The 22,402-nt window shown below is 40.1% G+C and overlaps 1 protein-coding gene across 1 annotated transcript in view; it reads left to right on the forward strand.

The window, feature by feature from the left end:
* PLBD1 (phospholipase B domain containing 1) overlaps window positions 1-22,402 on the forward strand; it is a 54,171-nt gene that overhangs the window by 13,122 nt on the left and 18,647 nt on the right. The window contains exons 3-6 of the mRNA XM_025930087.2: window positions 11,009-11,092; window positions 12,461-12,599; window positions 18,147-18,287; window positions 18,732-18,876. Of these exons, the coding sequence (XP_025785872.1) occupies window positions 11,009-11,092; window positions 12,461-12,599; window positions 18,147-18,287; window positions 18,732-18,876 (509 nt within the window). The remainder of the gene's footprint in view (window positions 1-11,008; window positions 11,093-12,460; window positions 12,600-18,146; window positions 18,288-18,731; window positions 18,877-22,402) is intronic.

Genomic DNA, 22,402 nt, shown 5'->3' on the forward strand with positions numbered 1-22,402 from the left:
ATTTACACCAGTAATCAGGACCTGCCTAGAAGGAACAAAGCCCCCATTGTGGCTTTCTTCAATTCTCATGGTACTTAAATCTTTCCTTTTCATGAAACTGTTTTATTTATTTTTTTAATGTTAGTTTATTTTTTGAGAGAGAGAGAGCATGTGCACCAGTGGGGGAGGGGCAGCAAGAGGGGGAGAGGGGATCTGAGGCAGGCTCCATGTTGACAGCAGAAAGCCTGATGTAGGGCTTGAACTCACGAACCAAGATCATGACCGTGAAATCGTGACCTGAGTCAGAGTTGGATGCTTAACCGACTGAGCCACCCAGGAGCCCCTCGTGAAACTATTTAAAACACAGCTAAGCCGTTTTATCCCACTAGTCATTTATTGTCTGGCAGAAGGAAAATGATAGGCAGAGTGACCGAGAAGCACAAAACATGGAAGATTTAATTTAGAATATAAGAACATTTTTAAATGGTCTTAAAACAGTAATTTCAAGTGGGCAAAGATTTTAAATTGAAATTCTGATGTCTAATATAAATATCCCTTCCAGTTCTATTGTTACTTAATTCTCTCGTCTTTTCCTTGTCTTGTGAAAATAACAAGGATGTAGTTAATAATAATGCAATCAGGGAACATCCCTTTCAGAGATAAGCTCTTTAAGGAAAAGAAGGTCACAGCTCATTTAATCAAGCCTCATCCTTCCTTTGATATAAAAAGTGTCTTGATTTGGCTTTCTCTGTGACCTAGACCATTGAGGACAGTTTAACCAAACCCTATTTTGCCCCGTTACCACCTGAGTAAGGCACGTTAGTAAGTGCAGTGCCAATCTCACCTGATTCTAAGTACTGGAGATTATGTCAAACGTTGAATAACTAGTTACTGTGCTCTGGTCACTCTTTTTTAATGAACTAGAAATTCCTTTCTTTCTTTGTTACCAAATTTTTGTTACTCTACCATACGAATTCCCTTAACGGTATATTACTCAGAGATGTATAAAACTTTATAAATAGATTAAAACCTGTTTAAAACTGTGTATAAAAGTGTGTGTGTGTGTGTGTGTGTGTGTGTGTGTGTGTATGTATAACTTTTCATCCTTCTCTCCAAATCTATAATTATTGTGTATCCACTCATTCTGATTGCATTGTTTAAACTGGGTTGCACGTTTGGAGAAATAATTTGGGCTGAAGTTTTGTGACTATAAATACATTAGGTTAGGGGTACCTGGGTGACTCAGTCGGTTAAGCTTCTGACTCTTGATTTCAGCTCAGATCATGATCTCGCGGTTAGTGAGATCAAGGCCTGCATCTGGCTCCATGCTGATTCTTTCTCTCCCTCTCTCTCTGCCCCTCCTGCACTTCCACATGGTCTCACGCTTTCTCTCTCAAAAATAAATAAACTTTAAAAAATAATAAATAAATAAATAAATACATACATACATACATACATTGAGTTAAGTCATGTGGGGTAGACATCATGGGCTTTTAGGAAAAACTGTGATTTGAGGGAGCAGCTCTATCTAATCTGAGGCTGTTGTAGGCATAAGCAGGTGTTCCATAGGTCCGGGTATCACAGCAGGAGCTCAGGGAGTTTGACAGAAGGCTTCTGACACAGGAGGAACATCAGATATTCTTATGTCTCAGGAAACATAAGTGTTAACGTCTCACTTCTTGGGGTGGGGGGATGACTTTATCATTTTACCCTTATTTCTAATATAAAGCATTGACCTATCCTTGGTGCCTTTCCTTTATCCATTGATGAAGAAAATCCATAGGATATGGGTTCATATCCATTCTATTTAGTAACTTTTTAAATATTTCTGTATTAGAGTAAAAATTACTGAAATTTTATTTTGTAAAAGAAAAACACTTAGCTACTATTCAGTAACTGGTTTTTGTTTACTCTGCCTTTTTGCCACATCCTTTCAAAAAAAAAATTTCAATATGTGTAAGCGAGTCTTTTAAGATTAAAGCAAACAACTTCCTGCATTTTGTGACCCATTTTAAGGATCTGGCAAGTGAGTCTTCCTTCCCCTCAGACCACTAGCAGCAGCCTGTGCCTGAATGATCAGGAGTGAGGGGGAGGTGGGTCTACTAATCTCAGTAAATACTGGATCATGAAGGAAAAGTTGGGAGACTCTCCTTGGGAGCATTTCTGCTGCAGAGAACAACCTGGAATGAGTGCTTTAATCATAAATACTGTAACACTCCAAGAAAAAGGCCCCTCATGGGCCAAAGCAGTCAAAGAAGGCCTTGTGGAATGAGTGAGTTGTGGGTCTGGGGTTTGATAGATGAGAATATTTGGCCTGTCCAAGAAGAGGAAGAAAATCATTCTAGGCAGAAAGAAACAGAACCAAGTCCTGAGAAAAGGCAGTGCATCTGAAATGAGTAAGTTGCATTTACAAATGAGTGAGGAGTAGAGGAGTAGCCTGCCCATTCCACGGGTGCCGTCCTTTATTTCGATGGTAGAATGCTCAGAGGTTTCTCAAATTTGAAAGACGACCTCTCTGTTATCTCTGTTTTGTATTCATTACTGAGAATTCAAGGATGTCACCTGCTCAGGGATGGACTTCCCATACGTGTAGTACCAAGAGTCTGAGAGGACCTCTGCCCTGCAGGGACTTTGCTAGAACAGAAGACGTTGGCGAGCAGGAAGACGCATGACAAGGAACCGAAGGGGCTGGATGGAAGAGAGAAGTCAGAAATTTGTACATTTGAAGAAGGAGGAGAAAGAAAAAGAGGAAGAGGAGGAGGAGAGGACACAAAGGAAAAAAGGAAGGGAGCGACGGAGGGAGGAAGGAGAACAGAAGCAAAAAGAGGAGAAGGAAGAATTATAACCAAAGCTATCTTTTGAGAGGCTGTCATTCTAATCGCATTCTTGAAAGGTCAAATAAAGAGGGGAGTTTCTGCACCGTCCACAGTAAACTGTCCTCACCTGTCCCGACTGAGAGGCAGGGTGGCTCCCTCGGAGCAGAGGTATTCGCATTCTCTGAAGCAAAGCAGGGAGCTTAAAATGTCAACCATCCGGAAGCTGTGATTGTAGTCACAAACCAATAGTGAAGGAGGAATACAAGTCACAGGCTAGGGTTTGGTTTGTGTGTTTGTTTTCAGCTACACATGGGCAACTGTCTGAGGAGCAATAGCATCTTCATACACAAACAGCATTTTATCCACCTAAAACCTATACTCCTGGGGACTGTAACTTGGGGAGTGTTTGAGTAACAAACGTACTTGAGGGTATGATTCCACTTACTGAGACACAGCCTTGGAGCAAGAGCATCTGAGCCTGGGTGGGAAGGTGAGTATATGCCGAAGGCGGAAGGAGAGAGTCGCCTGTTTTTGTTTTTCTCTCAGCTTGCAAAGTAGCTCAGGCAGCTGCCGGAAGCAATGGGAAGTTTACGGCTGCCATGTTTTTCCCATATCACCACATTTCTTTATTTCTTTAATGTTTACTTATTTTTGAGAGAGACAGAGTGGGAGCCGGGGAGAGGTAGAGAGAGAGAGGGAGACACGGAATCCGAAGCAGGCTCCATGCTCTGAGCTGTCAGCCCAGAGCATGACGCGGGGCTCGAACTCATGAACCACGAGATCATGACCTGAGCTGAAGTCGGACGCTCAACAGACTGAGTCTTCCAGGCGCCCTTCCGACATCACCGCATTTAAAATGGAGTGATGTTCCTTATATTCTCCAGAACCTTGGGGGAAGAAGCATATGCAAAGTGGGGTATTGTGGAATCGACAGTTCAGATATTCAGATAAAGTGCTCGCTTTAACCACCTCACAGGAAATAGTTTGCTCTTTCAACCTATGACATACTTGGGAGGCCAAACGAAAACATACAAAGAAATAGCCTCAAATCCTCCATCATTTCATTTGAAGTGTTCAATAATGTGTTGCTTCCTTGAACTCTTACAACACTCTCCCGATAACAGTTGGGACCCCGGGCCAGCCCTTTGTGCTGTATCACAAAGCTCCAGGCCATCTAACGTGCTGCCGCTGCACAGTTATCCCAGGTACAGCGGTAGCAGCAGGTACACCTGCACCAGAGCTTGGAGGCAGCACTAGATATTTCCAGGGGCTTCTCTCACCGTCTTGCCCTTCCTCACACTCTCCCACCCCGACCCATCTCCTGAGGAGGCACTCCCTGCGGGATATTGCCATTAGCGTGCAAACCTTCATTCCAGGTGGGGCCCTGAGCTATCCCATGCTGCTCCTTCGGCCTGTTACACACCCCTTTCCAGTAACTCTTAACACTGTGTTTTCTGAGAACCAGATGCTGCCTGTCACATCGCCACTGATTGAAATATTACTCAACCCCCTCAAGCAAGACCCATCCCCCGTGCGATCTTCCCAAGGCATTTTCTGATTCCATTCCCAGTGGACTGAGCTCTGTCTCTCCCCTCCACTGTCTCTTAGTACTTTAGGGGCAGGTCTTCAGACACCTGGCACAGTACTTCTGCCCCCAGCAGTTACTTAATTACATGCTGATTGGGTTTGATTGAATCCGATGTTGTTCCAGTTCTTTAGAGATGAACGAGAAGTGGGAGGTACATATTTCCATGTAATGCAGTGTCTAGGAGCCATAGCCAAATGGAGTTTCTTCCTTGTTTTTTAACTTAAAGGGGTGGCTCCCTAATCAGAGTATCTCTTGTCTCCTTGATGATGTAAAAGCTGATAAATAGTCCTAGATTATTTTTAATAAAATGAGTCATGAAACCTTTCTGGAAAGAATGATGATGAGGGTGTGCGTACCAGGTCCGCTCTAGTCTTTAATAAAGTAGCTTATATCGTGTGTGGCTGAGGCAGCTGCTGAAATATCTCCTCGGGAATTACCTAATTTGAGTAAGCCAATTCAAGGCAACCAACACTTGTTGCATGGCCTTGTGCCGGGCTCTTGGGATGGGGAAAGAGGAGGGAGTGAGTTCACTCCTGAATCCCTTTTAAGAGAATCCCTTTTAAGTTAAGATGGTGACACAACAGTTGCTAAAACTGTGATGGAAAGGGGTTCTAGCAAGATTATGGCACACGTAGAGAAAGTCATCAAAGATGGGTCCTTTTTTGTTTCTGGCCAACTACCAAGAAAAATCTCCTCCCTATCCCCCACCTCACTCCTTTGACGTTAGAAATGAAATATGCTTCCCACTCAAGCCTGGAAGCAAAGCAAAGTGAGACACAGTCCCACCCTCAAAAATATCAAAGGGTCCCTCAACTAGTACTGATCTGGAATTGAACATGAACCACAAAGTGCTGCTTCTGATGATATTGATGGCAACAACTGGCCTTTATATAGCATTTAAAATGTGTGCCAGACATCGTTCCAAGCATTTTACCTATGGTAAATTACTTCACCCGCAACACTGTGATGTACACACTTCCGTTCCCATATTATTGACGTGAAAACTTGAGCTCAGAGAAGTTAAGTAACGAGCTGAAAGTCACAAAGCTAGTGGGCAGGGACCAGGTTGTCCAGCTACAGAGTTTGAGCGCACACATCCACGGACACATGCGAATGGATTAATTGCTATGGAAAACACCAAAGGATCTCAGACCCAGAAAATTAAAGCAAGTAGAAAAGAGAAGACAGCACTGACAAGTGCTAAATGATACTGTATTAACATAATGCAGAGAGATTCAATAGTGTGGGAGTACGTGTGTCTTCCCGATTCTTACTTACATGTGCACGTGAGAGACGTAAAGTTAAGCAAAGTCCCAGCCCACTTGGGAGGACACTTAATGACTTGGCACACCACAGGGCTGAGCTTAACATAACACATCCATGAGGCAGATACTAGTGTTTGCTCTGCTTGATGAGAATTTGGAGGCACAGAGAGATTGGGACTCTTGCTTACGGTCATACAACCTAGAAGTAGTTGAAGTCAGCCTTTGAACTCAGAATTCAAAGTCTCTACCCTTAACTGCTGTACTAGGTTGCTCCATCACACAAAAGTGCAAGATCCAAGACCCAGGGATCAGGGAAGAGCCTCAACCTGAGGGAACTGTAAGTGGTCTGCATTCCTCTGAGCTCCTGGATGCTGTGGGATCCGTTGAGGCCACTTCTGACCCCCAGGTGGACGTTTCTCTTCCTCTGCTCTGAATGTCAGAATCAAAATATCTAGTCCCCCCACTCCCAACAAAAAAGAGAAACATTCAATGATTCCAGCCCAGTTACCCTCCTGTAGTTGCATCTGTCCTGTCTCCTGTTATGTGGACATCGTCAGCAAATAGCCCAAGTCAAGATCAAGGTTCCTTGGTTTCAAAGTTTCTCAGCCTTGGCACTATTGACATTTGGGGTTGAATAATTCTTTGTTGTGGGGGCTGTCCTGTGCATTATAGGACCTCTACCCACCAGATGCTGGTAGCACTTTCTCCCCCACCACCTAGGGTGACAACCAAAAATGTCTGCAAACATTGCCAAATGCCCCATGGAAGGAAAAAAATCACTCCTGTTGAGAAACCTGGCTCCATTTTGAAATAGACTGAAAAGTTGAGAGGATTTAGCACTCTGGATGGAGCTAGGCAGGGTACAGTGATGAAGGTTTTGGATAAAAAGTATGAATTATTTGCTTCTTTACCTGAGTGGGCATTGTAGATCCCACAAATTATTTTTTCCAAAATAGAATTTTATTTTCATATAAATCATTTTAATTTTAAGAACCCGTTCCTCTTAAAAACAAACAAACAAAAACAACAACAACAAAACCTTCCTCCTCGTGGCAGAAAAAGTTACCGTAGCCGTTTCTGTACAGAGAAAATAATTTATTATTTAAACTGAGTCAATTCAGAATGGTTCACTCCCCTCCAAACACTTTATCTCAGAATGGATTGGTATTACTGAAGCATCTTGGAGGGAGGGAAGGTGTTTGATCAGCGGTTGTCCTGTGGGCTTCTGTGGCATCCACCAAACTGGAACAGTCTTTTTAGTTTTTAGCTTAGATGTTTCCCCATGTGACATCTGATGAGGCTTCCTCACGAAGCTTCCTCAGTGTCCCTGGTCTCTTGCCGCATAATCAGTGCCACCCGAGGTTGCAGTAGTCACCACAAGTGTGAGTCTTCCACGCCGAGATGGTCCAATGTCCGCTTGTTCTCCCTCAGGCCACGCAGAAAACGTTTGCTCCCCAGGCTCGCTAAGGTATGCAGGGCTCATGAGCCCTGACGGCCCAGGCAGCCATCTCCACTTCCCCACGTAGTCCTGGGGTGGGAAACCGTGGAGTTATTGCCTTCCCACACAACTAAATCAAGTCATCCAACTGACAGGGCATTTATGTATTCCATTCACCTGCCCTGTGAGCCCACGCACAGGATCCCTTCCTTGTCATCCACACACCTGTCTAGCGTTACCGCTGTTCTCTCCCTCGGTTTTACAGGTGGCGGATAGAGAAAAGTGACGAGCTTGATAATATAAATGTGGCAGCATAAATAAATACGTGAACAAAAGTTAAATGCGATAATTCAGTTTTTAAATTTACAAATAATTTGAAGGACAAGCTCTCGCGAAGTGAATTTATTGAACTCAGGGATCATAACTAAAAGATTTCAAAGGATTTTAATGTTGTTTGCCTAACTGGCAATAAAACGATTTTCATTTTAGCAGTTCCAGTTCTGGAGATTACTAGATAAAGGGTATCTAAAGTTCCAACGTACGGGGAGCCGAATTTCTGTTCCTGTAAATCTGAGTCACCTCCTGTATCAAATAAAAACCAGAACTGAGACCTGAGATAAACTTGCAGTCCAGAGAGTGCAAGGGGTTCACAATTTACCCACTTTGCTCCAAACTTGTAGCAAAAGGTAGATACAATATATAGAAAGAAAGCATTATAGTAATACAGTGGGCCCCAAAACAAGATTAAACATATTTTGAGGCAGAAATGGAGCAGAAAACAAAGTGATGAAGTGTGGATCTGCTGGGCCTTTGGCATGAAATAGCCAGAGACCATCATCCCTGCTGATGCGTGAAGGCCTCAGTGCTTCAGTGAGCTGAGTCAGGGCTGAACCGAAGCAACCTTGCTGCTTTTGACTGTATAAAATGAAAAGGCCACAGAATAACTTGTGCTGATATGCATGCTAGGCTTCAGATTATAAGAAACCATGAGCTTGGGATTGGGTGGGGGTGGGGGGGACAAGAACCAAATCATTCACGTGCTGGTTCAATTACAGATACACTTGCAATATTCCATAGGGAAAAAAAAAGTCCCCAAATTCACAATCAGAGAAATAAAATCTGAAATCAGAAATTAGTATTGAGGAGTTTACATAAAACATTTCCCAAGGGTAAGATAAAGGGTAAAAATGCTCAGAGAGCTGTTGTTAGAACAGTTTGATTAAGAAACTCCAACATAAGTCTGTTAGGAGTCCCAGAAAAAGAGACTGGAAGAAATCACAGATAAGCAATAATTGACACAGTAATAGTGGAGAATTTATCAAAATTTAAAAAGACCTAAGTCCTTAGTTGGAAAGCACTACAATGTAGTGGGTGAAACTACAGAAAATTGGGGATAAATCATCTTACAAGCTATTAGAAAGAAAACACATTGACTACAAAGGAGTCTCAGCTAAACTGACAGCATATTTCTCATCAGCAACAATAAAATGAAAGGTGATATGAAAATAATATCTTAAAAGTACTACAGGAAAATAGCTTAAATTTTTTTTTTTAATTTTTTTTAACGTTTATTTATTTTTGAGACAGAGAGAGACAGAGCATGAATGGGGGAGGGGCAGAGAGAGAGAGGGAGACACAGAATCCGAAACAGGCTCCAGGCTCTGAGCCATCAGCCCAGAGCCCGACGCGGGGCTCGAACTCACGGACTGCAAGATCATGACCTGAGCTGAAGTCGGACGCTCAACCGACTGAGCCACCCAGGCGCCCCGAAAATAGCTTAAATTTTAAAACCATTTAAATCACCTAAGAGCAAGGGCAAAATTAGGATATTTTCAGATATATAAATTAAAATGTTTGATCATCCACAAACTTCTATGAAACTAAATAAGATACATGTTAACAAGAATAGCAGGAGGGAAAGTTTGGGATATAAGGAGCAATAGTTAATATAAGAAAAGCAATGTTAATAAAATTTCATTGTAAAAGTTAAAAAACTTTCATAGAAAATTTTTTATTAAAAGGGTAAAACTAAGTCTTTGAACATAAACATGATGGGGTGTCAATGGGCAGCTAAAACTTGTTAACATATGAATCATGTTCGGAGGAGGAGAAAAATAGAAAATTCATTTAGGCTTCATAAGAAAATTCATAGTGATGAATGTTTCTAAAAATGTTAGTGATCATAAAAGAAGAGAAATACATCTCACGGCTTTTAAATTAGCAGAAGTAAAAAGAAGGATAGTAAAAATGGTATATAAACGAGGAAAAAGTAAAAAGGAGGTCAAAGAAAGAAAACAGAAAAGACTGTAGAAATACATCCACGCATATTCAATCACAGTGAATGTAAGGGGATTATTTTCACCAATTAACTGGGGAGATGTTGTTTAAGGGTGCAAACTTGTAACCAGTAGATAAATAAGTCCTGGAGATCTACTGCACAACATAGTGATTATAGTCAACAATACTGTATCATAAATGTCAAAGTTGTTACAAGACAAACTTAATTGTTCTCACCACAAAAAAAGAAGGAATTTTGTAATGTGAAAGAAGCTTTAACTAATGCTACAATGGTAATCATATTGCAATAAGCAAATGGATCAAATGAACACATTGTACACCTTAAACTTACACAATGCTGTATGTTAATTATATCAATTAAAAATGTTGACAGCATATGAGACACATTTAAGTTTTTAAAGTTTTATTTATTTTTATTTTTTAAATTAAGTTTTAACATAAAGAATCCTAAAGAGCCAATATTTGTGGAGGCGAGGGGGATGAAAATTAAAAACAATGAGAAGCCATGTAAACCCAATCTAAATTGCTGAAAATTTAGAAGTCTGACCACACCAAGTGTGGGTGAGACTGCAGAGCAAGGCAAAGTCTAATCTGTAGCTAATGGGAATATAAATGGGTACAGTCACCATGGAGAACAACTTGGCAATACATAGTAACTATAAATACCGAGAATATTCACCCCGGCAATCCTACTTTCATATGTGCTATATATATTCTAGAAGAACATGCAAATACGTAAGGAAAGACATTACAACAGTGTTTGAAGTTGCATTATGATAGCGAAAAGTTGAAAACTGGTTGCATACATGAACTCTTATATAGTCAGACCGTGAATGCTATCAGCAGATGAAAATAATAAATTTAAACTGCAGAAGATAATGCATTTCTTCCAAAATGTGTTGACGGGCACCTGGGTGGCTTAGTCAGTTAAGAGCCTGACTTTGGCTCAGGTCATGATCTCGCGGTTTGTGGGTTTGAGCCCTGCATCAGGCTCTGTGCTGGCAGCTCGGAGCCTGGAGCCTGCTTCAGATTCTGTGTCTCCCTCTCTCTGCCCCTTCCCCACTCATTCTCTCTCTCTCAAATAAAACCTGTAAGAAATGTGTTGACAGAATTGTTACAGTATAGTATGAAATTAACTATAAGTACCACTGTATACTATTTGTTGTTAAATCTATACTTAGTGATGGTACAGAAACATTCATGATAGAAATAAATCACCAATTCAAGATTGGAGTTACCTCTGTGAAGAAACGTGTGGAATTAGTGTCAGAGAACTGTACACAGGGGTTTCAACTCTATCTAATGTTTATTTCTGTTTAAAACTATATGCCAAACATGGCAAAATACAATGATTTTAATAAAATTGGGTAGAGACACTTGGGTGTTGATTTTATTATATATGCTTTTCTGTATATTTCTCAATTTTTAATTGTGTGTTCATTTTATTATATATGCTTTTCTATATATGTCTTAATTTTAAATTGTGCGCTTGATTTTTAAAAAGATGGGGAAGGTTTGCAATAAGGGACCTTCTAGTTAGTCAAAAATTTGTGTAATTTACTGTGATGGACTACTCTAAGGAGAAAAACAGAAATGCAACCATTTTTTTTTTCTGTTGTTTCAGACACATGTATGACCACTTCGTTAACCTCTACCCACAGCTGATTGAGAAACCTTCCATCGTGGATAAAGTGCAAGATTTTATAGAGTATGTATAATAGCTTTCCTCTTGTTGTTCACACTACAGGGCCTGAATCTGTCATTGCAAACAGCAGTTTTTCCTTCGCCAATGTCCTTTTCTGGCTCTTAGGCAAGACTCCAGAGCTGGTCTTGTAGTAAGGTATAGCACTTTTTGGTAATGACGTGAAAACTGGCTGTCCTCTACAGCATGCCCACACAGCATGTCCTCTAACTTGGGCTCATTCAAAGGTCACATTGAATATCATTATCGGCTGCCGGCACAGCTGGAGGAAGCCACCATGAGAGTAAGGAAGGCAAAGTTAAATGCCTGGACTGCCTCCACCTAAGGGCCCCACTCCTTTAGGGATCACCGATCCTCCTCCCTAAGGTACTTCGGTTTCATGGGCCTGGTGACTAATCCTAGCTGAGGTACCAGCTGTTATCTAGTCCTAATTCACAACATAACTCTGAAAACATTTCCATTTTGATAAAGTTTTGATAAAGCTTTCTGAAGCTAACAATTCTCAACATTCAGATTTCTTTTCTATTTGTTTTATATGTGGGATTTGTTTTATGTTTGTGGCTGTGATTAACTTGGGGACAAAAGGACTCTGGTTTGACCCTCCAAATCATACACTAAGCAACCCCTTCATCAAATCTAACGTCCTGCAGAGGATCATTAAAAATTATTGGACTAGATCCCATGAAGCAATGACCTTGTATTCTAAGATTGATATAGAGAGGCTCTGGGTGGTTCGGTCAGTTAAGCATCCGACTTTGGCTCAGGTCATGATCTTGCAGTTGGCAGGTTTGAGCCCCACGTTGGGCTCTGTGCTGACAGCTCAGAGCCTGGAGCCTGCTTCATATTCTGTGTCTCCCTCTCTCTGTGCCCCTCCCCTGCTCATTTCTCTTTCTCTCTCAAAAATGAATAAACGTGGGGCGCCTGGGTGGCGCAGTCGGTTAAGCGTCCGACTTCAGCCAGGTCACGATCTCACGGTCTGTGAGTTCGAGCCCCGCGTCAGGCTCTGGGCTGATGGCTCAGAGCCTGGAGCCTGTTTCCGATTCTGTGTCTCCCTCTCTCTCTGCCCCTTCCCCGTTCATGCTCTGTCTCTCTCTGTCCCAAAAATAAATAAACGTTGAAAAAAAATTTAAAAAAAAATGAATAAACGTTAGAAAAAAAAGTATTTAAGATTGATGTAGAGATAGCCTGAACAAATCAGAAAAGCTTTCAGTATACAAAGTTATGTCAAATCATAAATTGGAATGTTGTAAGGTCCAGAATTTAAATTACACTAGCATAACTATCTGAATATATAATCTGTAAATGCCTGGGTTGAATTTCGCTTTGGATGAGCAACCATGAAGATCCCTAGTGCAAATCTAATTTCTCTTGCAGGAAGCAAGATCAGTGGACCCGGAAAAACATCAAATATTACAAGGATGACCCATTTTGGAGACATACAGGCTATGTTGTGACACAAATGGATGGATTGTATGTAGGAGCCATGAAGAGGGCTATGTTAGAAAAGACAAAGGTAAGATTTTTAAAACACTACTCAGAATTTATACGGAATGGCAAAAATATTGAGAATTATCTTTAAAATAACAATCTTTCACTGGGTGTTGTATGGAAACCAATTTGACAATAAATTTCATATATTAAAAAATAAATAAATAAAATAACAATCTAACTTAGAAGCAGATCAAATTAGGACTAGCATATTAATTTCTTGTACACAGGCACTATCTTGTTATATTGCTAGCACCTCAGTGTCTGCCATAAAATTCAAGCTTAACACACAGTCTCTTTATCTCTTAATTTCTTTCATAATCCTGTGCTCTGGAGTAGGTTAAAGAATATACTGAATGAATGTTCTGGCTGTTTAACCTAATACAGCTGCTACTTTTGTTGATATAATTTTTAAGGCAAAATGTCTAAATGTACAAATTCTATGCTTCCCACCCTCTACAAAACACACACACACACACACACACACACACACACACACACACACGACACATAATAATATCTTGAAAAGCTTTATTGAATAATCGAAGATTCAAAGGTACACTTAATATATTCCCAAAAACTATGAAGATTTTGTTTCCTGGGGGTAATACACACACACACACACACACACACACACACACACACACACTCAACTGGGCATATGTATACACACTGGAAAAAATATACAAAATATAGTTCATAGAAACGTGATGCAAAAAACTGTTAATCATATACACCAAGCCTTACTCATGAGTTTAGAAATGCAAATTAAAACCATAACTGAGACATACTTTCTCACTTATCAATTTGGCAAAAGTTCTAAAATGTGAATGTATACTCTGTTGGCAAGGCTAAAGGTGAAAAATACTGTTAGGAATTCTCAAAATATTGGTAGGAATACAAAATGGTATATTCCCTATGGAGAGAAAATTAGGCACTCAGTACCCAAATCATATGCTCATTTACCCTTTGATCCAGCAATGCCAGTTCTAGGATTATCACAAAAGTTCAGTATGGCATATGGGCCAGCCTTGTCATTGCAGATAATTTGTAAGAGCAAAAGACCAAAGACAACCAAATACATAGAAGACTGGCTGTGTAAATGACATAGCTGTAAACAGGAATGAGGGAGATCTCCAAATACTGCTACAGGGTAATGTTCAGGATCTGTTATTCTGTTATGAAGTATAAAAAAGTGGGGTGCCTGGGTGGCTCAGTTGGTTAAGCACATGACTTCGGCTCAGGTCATCATCTTGCGATTCATGGGTTTGAGCCCCATGTCGGGCTCTGTGCTGATAACTCAGAGCCTGGAGCCTGCTTTGGATTCTGTGTCTCCTTCTCTCTCTGCCCCTCCCCTGCTCACATACTGTCTCTTTCTCTCTTTCTCAAAAATAAATAAACATTAAAAAATAATAAAAATAGTAAATAAATAAAAAAGTAAGGTGAAGACCAGTGTAAATTATTTGCTACTTTTTACATAAGATATGGAAATAAGATAGATGATGATAGAGAGATGGATAGATTTGCTTAATTTTCCAAGAACAAACAACAATGAAACAATAAACCCAAAACTAAAAAAAAAAAAAAATTACCTATAAAAAAAGAAGAAAAGAAAGTGAAAGGGACAGGAATGAAAGGTACATTTCTCTGAATGTATCTTTATACATTTGACTTTAGAACCATGTGAATGCTGTTCATAACTATGAAACAAAATTTAATAACATAGAAGAAAAACAGTCCCTAAAATCTTAAAATGAATGGACATGAATATGTCTAACTATATGTCAAGTTGATAGCGTAACCATGCAGACAGCAGTTATTTCCAGTGACCGGAACACAGTTACTAGGGTACATCCTTAATGGGATAGATTCTAAGGACAAGAAGAACCACCAAAACCAAAATAAACCTTAAACTGTATCCAGTAATGTCACTTTAGCAATAATATTGATGTTATCATTTTGAAATTTGATACAGTTAGATATAGTAGCTAACTATAAAGCAAATATATTTATAAAACAAATAACTATGTTGACTATCAAGATTTTCAGCATAAGAAAAATCAGTGAAGTCGAGACCTTGTAGTTTTTAAAGTTGTATAGGTAGGAAATCATTACTTTTAGCTTCCTTAAAAAAAAAAACGCATAGTTTCTTGCTTTGCCCCTTGAAAAGGCTTAGAAATAGTGAGAATAGCATTGACCCCGTAGCACTGAGCATCATCCCCTAGGAGACTATGGCTTAGGGCAAGCAACAGCATCTCAAACAAAGCAAAAAAAACACTAGCCGTGAAGAAAAATATAAATTCAGCTAATTAAAATAAACTTCTTTTCATCAGAACACACTATATAGAAAGGGAAAAGATAAGCTACAAACCAAGGGAAAACATTTGAAATACATTTAACCAGCAAAGGATTTGTATCTGAAATACACAAAGAACAAATAAATTTTTAAAAAGAAAATACCCAGTTGAAAAATGGGCAATGGGCAAAATTATCAGCAGGAATTTCACAGGAAAGGAAACCAAAATGGCCCATAAGCATGTGGAGAAATGCTTAATTTCAAAGAAATATATATTAAAACCTCAATGACATCCTATTACACACCAGGAGTGGGGAATCTTAACCACTACTGGATTGAGTAAATTGTCCCAACTGCTTTGGAAAAGAATTGGATGTTACTCAAGACATTTAAAGACGATACATATTCTACAACCTGGCAAATCCAGAGATTAACGACATTCTTGCCCATGGGGGGCGGGGGGGGGTCCACGTACATAAAAGTTCACAGTACCATTATTTTGCTACAAACTGGAAATATCCCAAATGTTCATAAGTATATCACGATACTATATACCCTTATATGAATGAAGATGAATGAACTGTTTCCACACTACCAACATTGATACATGTCCAAAAAAATCATGTTGAGCAGAAGAATGCACACAATATGATTCTATTTGTACAAACTCAAAAGCAAGCAAATTTAAAAATAGCCTGTCTATGGATGTGTACATAGATGATAAAGTAACAGAAAAGAGGGTAATGAGCCATAGTGCTTACTACTGATAAATAAGGAAGGACAGAGATGAGATTGGAGGTTTCTGAGGCACAGCTAATGTTCTATTGCCCAAACTGTGAGATGGGTTCATTAGTGGTCTTTTTCATTATTTCTTCTTAAATTGTGCATATGATCTTTATCCTTTCATAAGTATGATATCATTCTTAAAAATAAAGGCAAAAAATTAAAGGCAAATTAAAAACTGGAAAATAATATTTGCAATTCATATCAAACAATGAACAAATCTCCCTAATATATAAAGAACTCCTAGAAGTTGATAAGAAAAAGAATAAGAAAAATAAGTAAGGCATATGAACAGTTCACACACACAAAAAAAAATTCAAACGTTTTTTAACATGCTCTGCCTCACTCACTCATAACAAAAGAATTGCTAAGGGGCATCTGGGTGGCTCAGTCAGTTGAGCATCCAACCCTGGATTTAGGCTCAGGTCAGGATCTCGCATTTCGTGGGTTCAAACCGTGCATTGGGCTCTGTGTTGACGGCTCAGAGCCTGCTTGGGATTTTCTCTCCCTCTCTCTCTGCCCTTACCCCACTCCTCAAAGTCAATAAATAGGCTTTAAAAAAAAAAAAGGAATGAGGTACTGTTTTTCACCTATCAAATTAGAAAAAAAAAAACTCAATGTTTAATATGCCATTGAGGCTGTAAGAGTGTCTGTTGAAATAAGCCCTCTGTAGACAACTTGGCAAAATATTTATTAAAATCAAAACTGCCTCTAGGTATCTATCCTACACAAAGACTCACACACATATGAAATGATGTGTCCAAGATTGATTTTTGTAACACTGTTTATAATAGCAAAAGACTAGAAACCACAGGAAAGTCCATCAGTATAATACTGGTTAACATATAATGTATCTGTTCACTAAAGTCCTGTTCAAGAGAATGAGGAAGATTTTTACATCTAATTATGGAAAATTCCTCCAAACAAGTGAAAAATATGAAGAGAGAAAAATCAAAGACTGAAGCATATAATACACTACCATGTGTTTAAAAATGTATTTATAAGACACTGTAGAGGCACCTGGGTGGCTCAGTTGATTAGCCGTCCAACTTCAGCTCAGGTCATGATCTCCCAGCTCGTGAGTTCGAGCCCCGCGTCGGGCTCTGTGCTGACAGCTCAGGGCCTGGAACCTGCTTCAGATTCTGTGTCTCCTTCTCTCTCTGCCCCTCCCCTGCTCACGCTCTCTCTCTCCTTCAAAAATAAAAAAACATTAGAAAAAAAAAAATTTAATGTATCCATAAGACACTGTAAAAAGTCTAGAAATATACACAGAAATCAACACAACAAAATTCCACTATAAATCTCATTATAATTTTTTAAATCTTTAATAATGCAAGTGTTATATAGTCAAAGAACAAAAAAAAAAGAGAGAGAGAATATGTGTATAAACAAATAATCAGTTTCTGGTTTTCGCTTTTGTTTTTTTGTTAAAATGTCATTTGTGTTTGTCTTGTCACCAAGTCCGCCTAAAAACCAATTTTTCTGGGGCGCCTGGGTGGCGCAGTCGGTTAAGCATCCGACTTCAGCCAGGTCACGATCTCGCAGCCCGTGAGTTCGAGCCCCGCGTCAGGCTCTGGGCTGATGGCTCAGAGCCTGGAGCCTGTTTCCGATTCTGTGTCTCCCTCTCTCTCTGCCCCTCCCCCCTTCACGCTCTGTCTCTCTCTGTCCCAAAAATAAATAAACGTTGAAAAAAAAAACAATTTTTCTGTAAGATGCTCGGCACCTGGCTACTCTGGTGGATTAACTCTTGGTGGAGCAGGGCTCTCTAGCACTAAGTTCACGTTCAGGTCTGACCATTGCTTTGGGGTAAATGTCAAGTCAGTTAGTTCTACATTAAACACACAAAATCAAAAAGCGTCATGGGGCGCCTGGGTGGATCAGTTGGTTGAGCATCTGACTTCGGCTCATGATCTCGAGGTTCATGAGTTGCACCCCTGCACAGGGCCCTGCGCTGACAGCTCAGAGCCTGGAATCTGCTTCAGATTTCGTCTCTCGCTCTGCCCCTCCCCTGCTCATGCTCTGTCTCTGCGCCCTCAAAAATGAGTAAACATTAAGAAAAATTTTTTAAAAATAATAAGTCAAAAAAAAAATTAAAAAGTGTCTTGGTTGAATATTTTGCTGTAAAGCAGTGATTCTCAACTGTGAGCAATGTCCCTCCAGGGCAGAGTTGGCAATGCCTGGAGACACTTTTGGTGATCAAGACTGGGAGAGGCCAGGGATGCTGCTAAATAGTTTACAATGCACAAGCCCCCCAAAAAGAATTATTTGGCCCTAAATATCACTAGTGTTTTGGGTATCAACACATGCTAAAGCATCTCTTATAAACCCTAAGATAATAGCTATTTTATAAGCTACGAGAAAATCGAATGCATTTGTTACATTAGGGACCCTTGGCAAAGGAATAACCGAGGGTATCCCTGACAATGGGGAAACTAGAAAATGGCGTCCTACTGCCACAAATCACTGTTAAGAGTACTGTTTGTCTCTCCCCAGCCTATGACCCTGTTCCAGATTCAGTTCCTGAATGCCATTGGAGATCTGTTGGATCTGATTCCCTCAGTTTCTCCCACAACAAATTCCAGCTTGAAGGTTTTTAAGAGATGGGACATGGGACATTGCTCTGCCCTTATTAAGGTGAGACACAAAGCCGCCTCTCTCTTTCCTTGTTCTGGAACACACAGACTTTTTCCATATGGCAGCCCAAGTGTGGCAACATCTCATCACCCCTGGCTACAGCCCTATTATCAGCTTATGGCTCCTCTGTCTAGAAGTTAAGAACAGGAAGAAACTGATGGAGGGTGTTGGAAGTACATGATGTTAGCTCTGTTTCTTCCACCATTCCTCCCGTGCTATGTGAACCTGCCCCTCCCCCTCCCACAGTCTTCCCTTCTGGATGCTTGAAGGATAGAGTCTGTCTGTTTTTGCGCACATTAAAGGTGAATTTTGTGCTCTTGGCCATATTTCCCGATAATAAATACGGCAGTGAATAGCGAAATTGACACAATTGCTCTATGCTTCCTACACTTGTAGTCAGTTATCTGTATACCTCTGCATCATTCACTATGATTCTGGCTGTAGGTTCTTCCTGGATTTGAGAACGTCTTTTTTGCTCACTCAAGCTGGTACACGTATGCAGCCATGCTCAGGATATATAAACACTGGGACTTCAACATCAATGATAAAGACACGAGCAGTAGTCGCCTCTCTTTCAGCAGTTACCCAGGTAAATAAATTTCGAGGGACAGCTGAGTACTTGGAGTACTATTTCAGGATAAAACCTTGGTGATTTGGAGTAACCAGAATGGGGGAAGAAATCTTTAGGGGTTGGTATACATTAATGACGATTGATTTTCTGAATGCTTTTTGAAGAAATATAGCTCTAATGCTTCTATTTAATAGAATCGTGTGATCAGTTAATAGGTGCCAAAAATTGAGTTCAACAAATGCCAACTGAGGTACAAGGCATTTTCCGAGGCTCTGCAGTGGAAGCCAAGATAGGCAAAAGAGATCCTGCTCTCAACATCTCCTTGAGGGTTTCTTTCTCTTATTCGTCACAACATCCTCAGAACTTAAGCTAGTGTTTGGCACCTTGTAACTTAATCAATTTTTGCTGAATGGATGGATGAATGTGTAAGCTTCCAAATCCTTACACTAGCAAGATAAGTACAATACAGATAATAATATTACTGGGTACTGTGTGGGCTACAAAAAATATGCAAGGAATGTTGTGAGTAATCAAAAGACGGTCAGCTCACATTGGATTGTTGGGGAAGGAAAGAGAGGATGACACTTGCCATGAACCATCAGTGATGACTTGAACTTGAACAGGTGGACATGGGCGGGAGGGACAGCCTCTGTGGAGTGGGAGTTACAAGCTCCTTTCTTAAAGGGGCCAGGCGGATGAGGTAAAATGAATAAAGGGTGGGGGGCGTGGTATAAGAAAATGAAAGTGAAAACAATTGTAGCAAACACAAGACCCCTTGGAAGGCGGCCACCTGCTGAGCTCCCACTGACTGTTGTCACCCAGCAATATGGAAGTCAGTGTTGCCAGATCCTCCAACTTCTGAAGACAGAAATATGGATATAATGAATAAAACCCACTGTGTGAACCCAACAAAGCATGTCTGCTAGCGGGAATGACGCCCTCAGCTGCAGGTTTGCAACCTTGTCAGGGAACATCATGGGTAAATGCAAGAGGAAAATTCTCACCAGACATATAAGAGTCCAGCATGGATACAAGGTGGACACTTTTGACCTTTAATTATACACTTGTAATTTACAAAGTGGTTATACCAACCAACGGTTGTATCTATCTACCTTTGTCAGAGTATTATTGCCCTTTCTGGTATTATTGTTCCTGGTATTAATACCTTCCTATTACGAATTCTGATCAGTGGCATAACTCAATATTTTTCTGTCCTTATCACCTCATCCTTCCTTTGAAAACACTTCGGTTTCTTCTTCGTCATTGCTTGCTTAATTTTTTTAGTATTGAGGGGGACTTGGGACTCCTCTCTTGGAGACAGACCGTGTTTTGATTCTTTGTGTTCCTTTAGACTGAAATTTAAGGACAGCAAGAGACTGAGGCTAGTCAAATATTCATATTCTTCTTCTTACTTGCAATAAAATGCAATGTTCAGATGTTACCTGCACTGCTTCAGAATGTCTACAGAATAGTGTTTCTCTGTAGTCTTAACAATCCTGGATTCCAAAGGTAGTGATGGGGAAGGAAATGGAGGGATTTCCTATAAAATGTATAACTCTGTTGACATTTGCATATATGTACATATCTTTCCAGAATAGGTAGATACATAGATAATAGAGATTTTTTAGAGCATTTAAACTGAGAGAAAACAATACTTTTCTTTTTTTTGACCCCAACATGTTTTTTACAGGAGCTGGTATAGCAAAGTGATTCATATTTTCTTTAACTGGACAGTTTTATTCTCAACAGAAAACATGAAAAACGTGTAGGATCTTATTTCTATTACAAAGAATTGTTCAACTGAAGGATCAGCTGCATTGGATTCATCCAATACATATGGAGCTAAACTTTGCCATGAACTTCATACCAGAACGAAGCTCGGTGGCTTGTTTTGTTTATTGTTGTTTTTGGTGGAGGAGATTGAGTGGATTAGGAGTGCGGTGTCAGTTAGGTCATGGAGGCTTTCGTGATATGAGCAAGGATATTAAGAATTACTGAGACAGAACAGAAATGGCAAGTCATGAAATATTTGTGACTTGGCTGAGGCACATGTTAAACATGACAGTAACTGGGATGGTACAGATACCATTATCCTAAAGATACAAATAACTCTGAAGAATTCAAATGCACCTATCCATACCTTTACACTATATCATGACACCATTGCCCAATTCTGTAGAAGTGACCACCATGCACCATTATTGGCATGACAAACACTAACGCTTCAAGACACAAAGACATTTTTTTTGTTTTGAGGTTTCCAAAAAGGAAAATGGTAGACCTCGGACAGCTGCTAAACTTCCACAACGTATAAAATCTATTTTACTTTGGCGAGCCTCAGCTTTTTTTATCTGTAGGATGAGACTAATATAAAGGCTTACTTCATCAAGTTGCAAACATTATGTAATTTACTTATTCATCTACAATTTTCTTTAAAAAAAATTTTTTTTTAACATTTATTTATTTTTGAGACAGAGAGAGACAGAGCATGAACAGGGGAGGAGCAGAGAGAGAGGGAGACACAGAATCCAAAACAGGCTCCAGGCTCTGAGCTGTCAGCACAGAGCCCGACACGGGGCTCGAACTCACAGACCGTGAGATCATGACCTGAGCCAAAGTCGGACGCTTAACCGACCAAGCCACCCAGGCACCCCTCATCTACAATTTTCTATGAAATTGCCGTGTTAGGCAAAGTATGTATGATGAGAAACAGGACAGATACAGATCCTATTCTAACAAAATTTGCATTCTGGTGAAAGATAGAGACACAGTTTTAAAAAACGATTAAAGTGTGGTTTGTGTAATACTAGGGAGGACTAGTTTGGAGAGTTTGAGATAGCTTCCAAGAGAAAGTAAAATGGAAGTTGAGGCACAAAGACAAATGTAAGTTGGCCAGCAAATGGGGACAATGGGGTGATGATGTTCCATGTGGAACAGACAGCATGTATAAAGGCCTGTAGGCAAGAAAAAAAGTGGAGAAGGCCAGAAAGAGGGAATGGGGGACAATTCAAGACCATTAAAGTGATGAGGGGTAGAAGTGACATTCGTAGACTTGCATTTTAGAATTACCTGGTCCACGAGAGAGGACGAGAGAGTCTGCCGACAGGACATTTCGAAGTCCGAGGCAATAATCCAGGTGATTCAAGCCACATAATGTTTTTTAGATGGTCAGTAAATAGGTGCATGGAAGACTGATATCCATCTTCAAGAAGAAAACAGTATCAAAAATGACTGCTGAATTACTATAGCAATTCGTGAATTTCTGTGTGCTCCCACTGTCCTAGCCAGAATCTTTGAGGGGCATTGACCTCATGAGAATTGTCAGAAGGGCACTCCCAGAGCTGTACTCCAGCCGAGAAGAATAGAAGGAACAGTAGTAATCCAGCACCCTCAGCCTTAATCTAAACCAATCTTAATCTAAGTCAGTCCCATGCTCTGTGTTCTCAAGAGCTCCAGGTGACTCTGTAAAACTGGAGGTGGTTATGTCAAGGAAACAAATTAAATAATAACCCCCGTCTTAATCTAGAAAGGATTAGGTGACTTG

The sequence above is a fragment of the Puma concolor genome, chromosome B4, assembly GCF_028749965.1.
Source record: "Puma concolor isolate L17-30 chromosome B4, mPumCon1.1.hap2, whole genome shotgun sequence".
In the NCBI taxonomy this organism is placed as follows: Eukaryota; Metazoa; Chordata; class Mammalia; order Carnivora; family Felidae; genus Puma; species Puma concolor.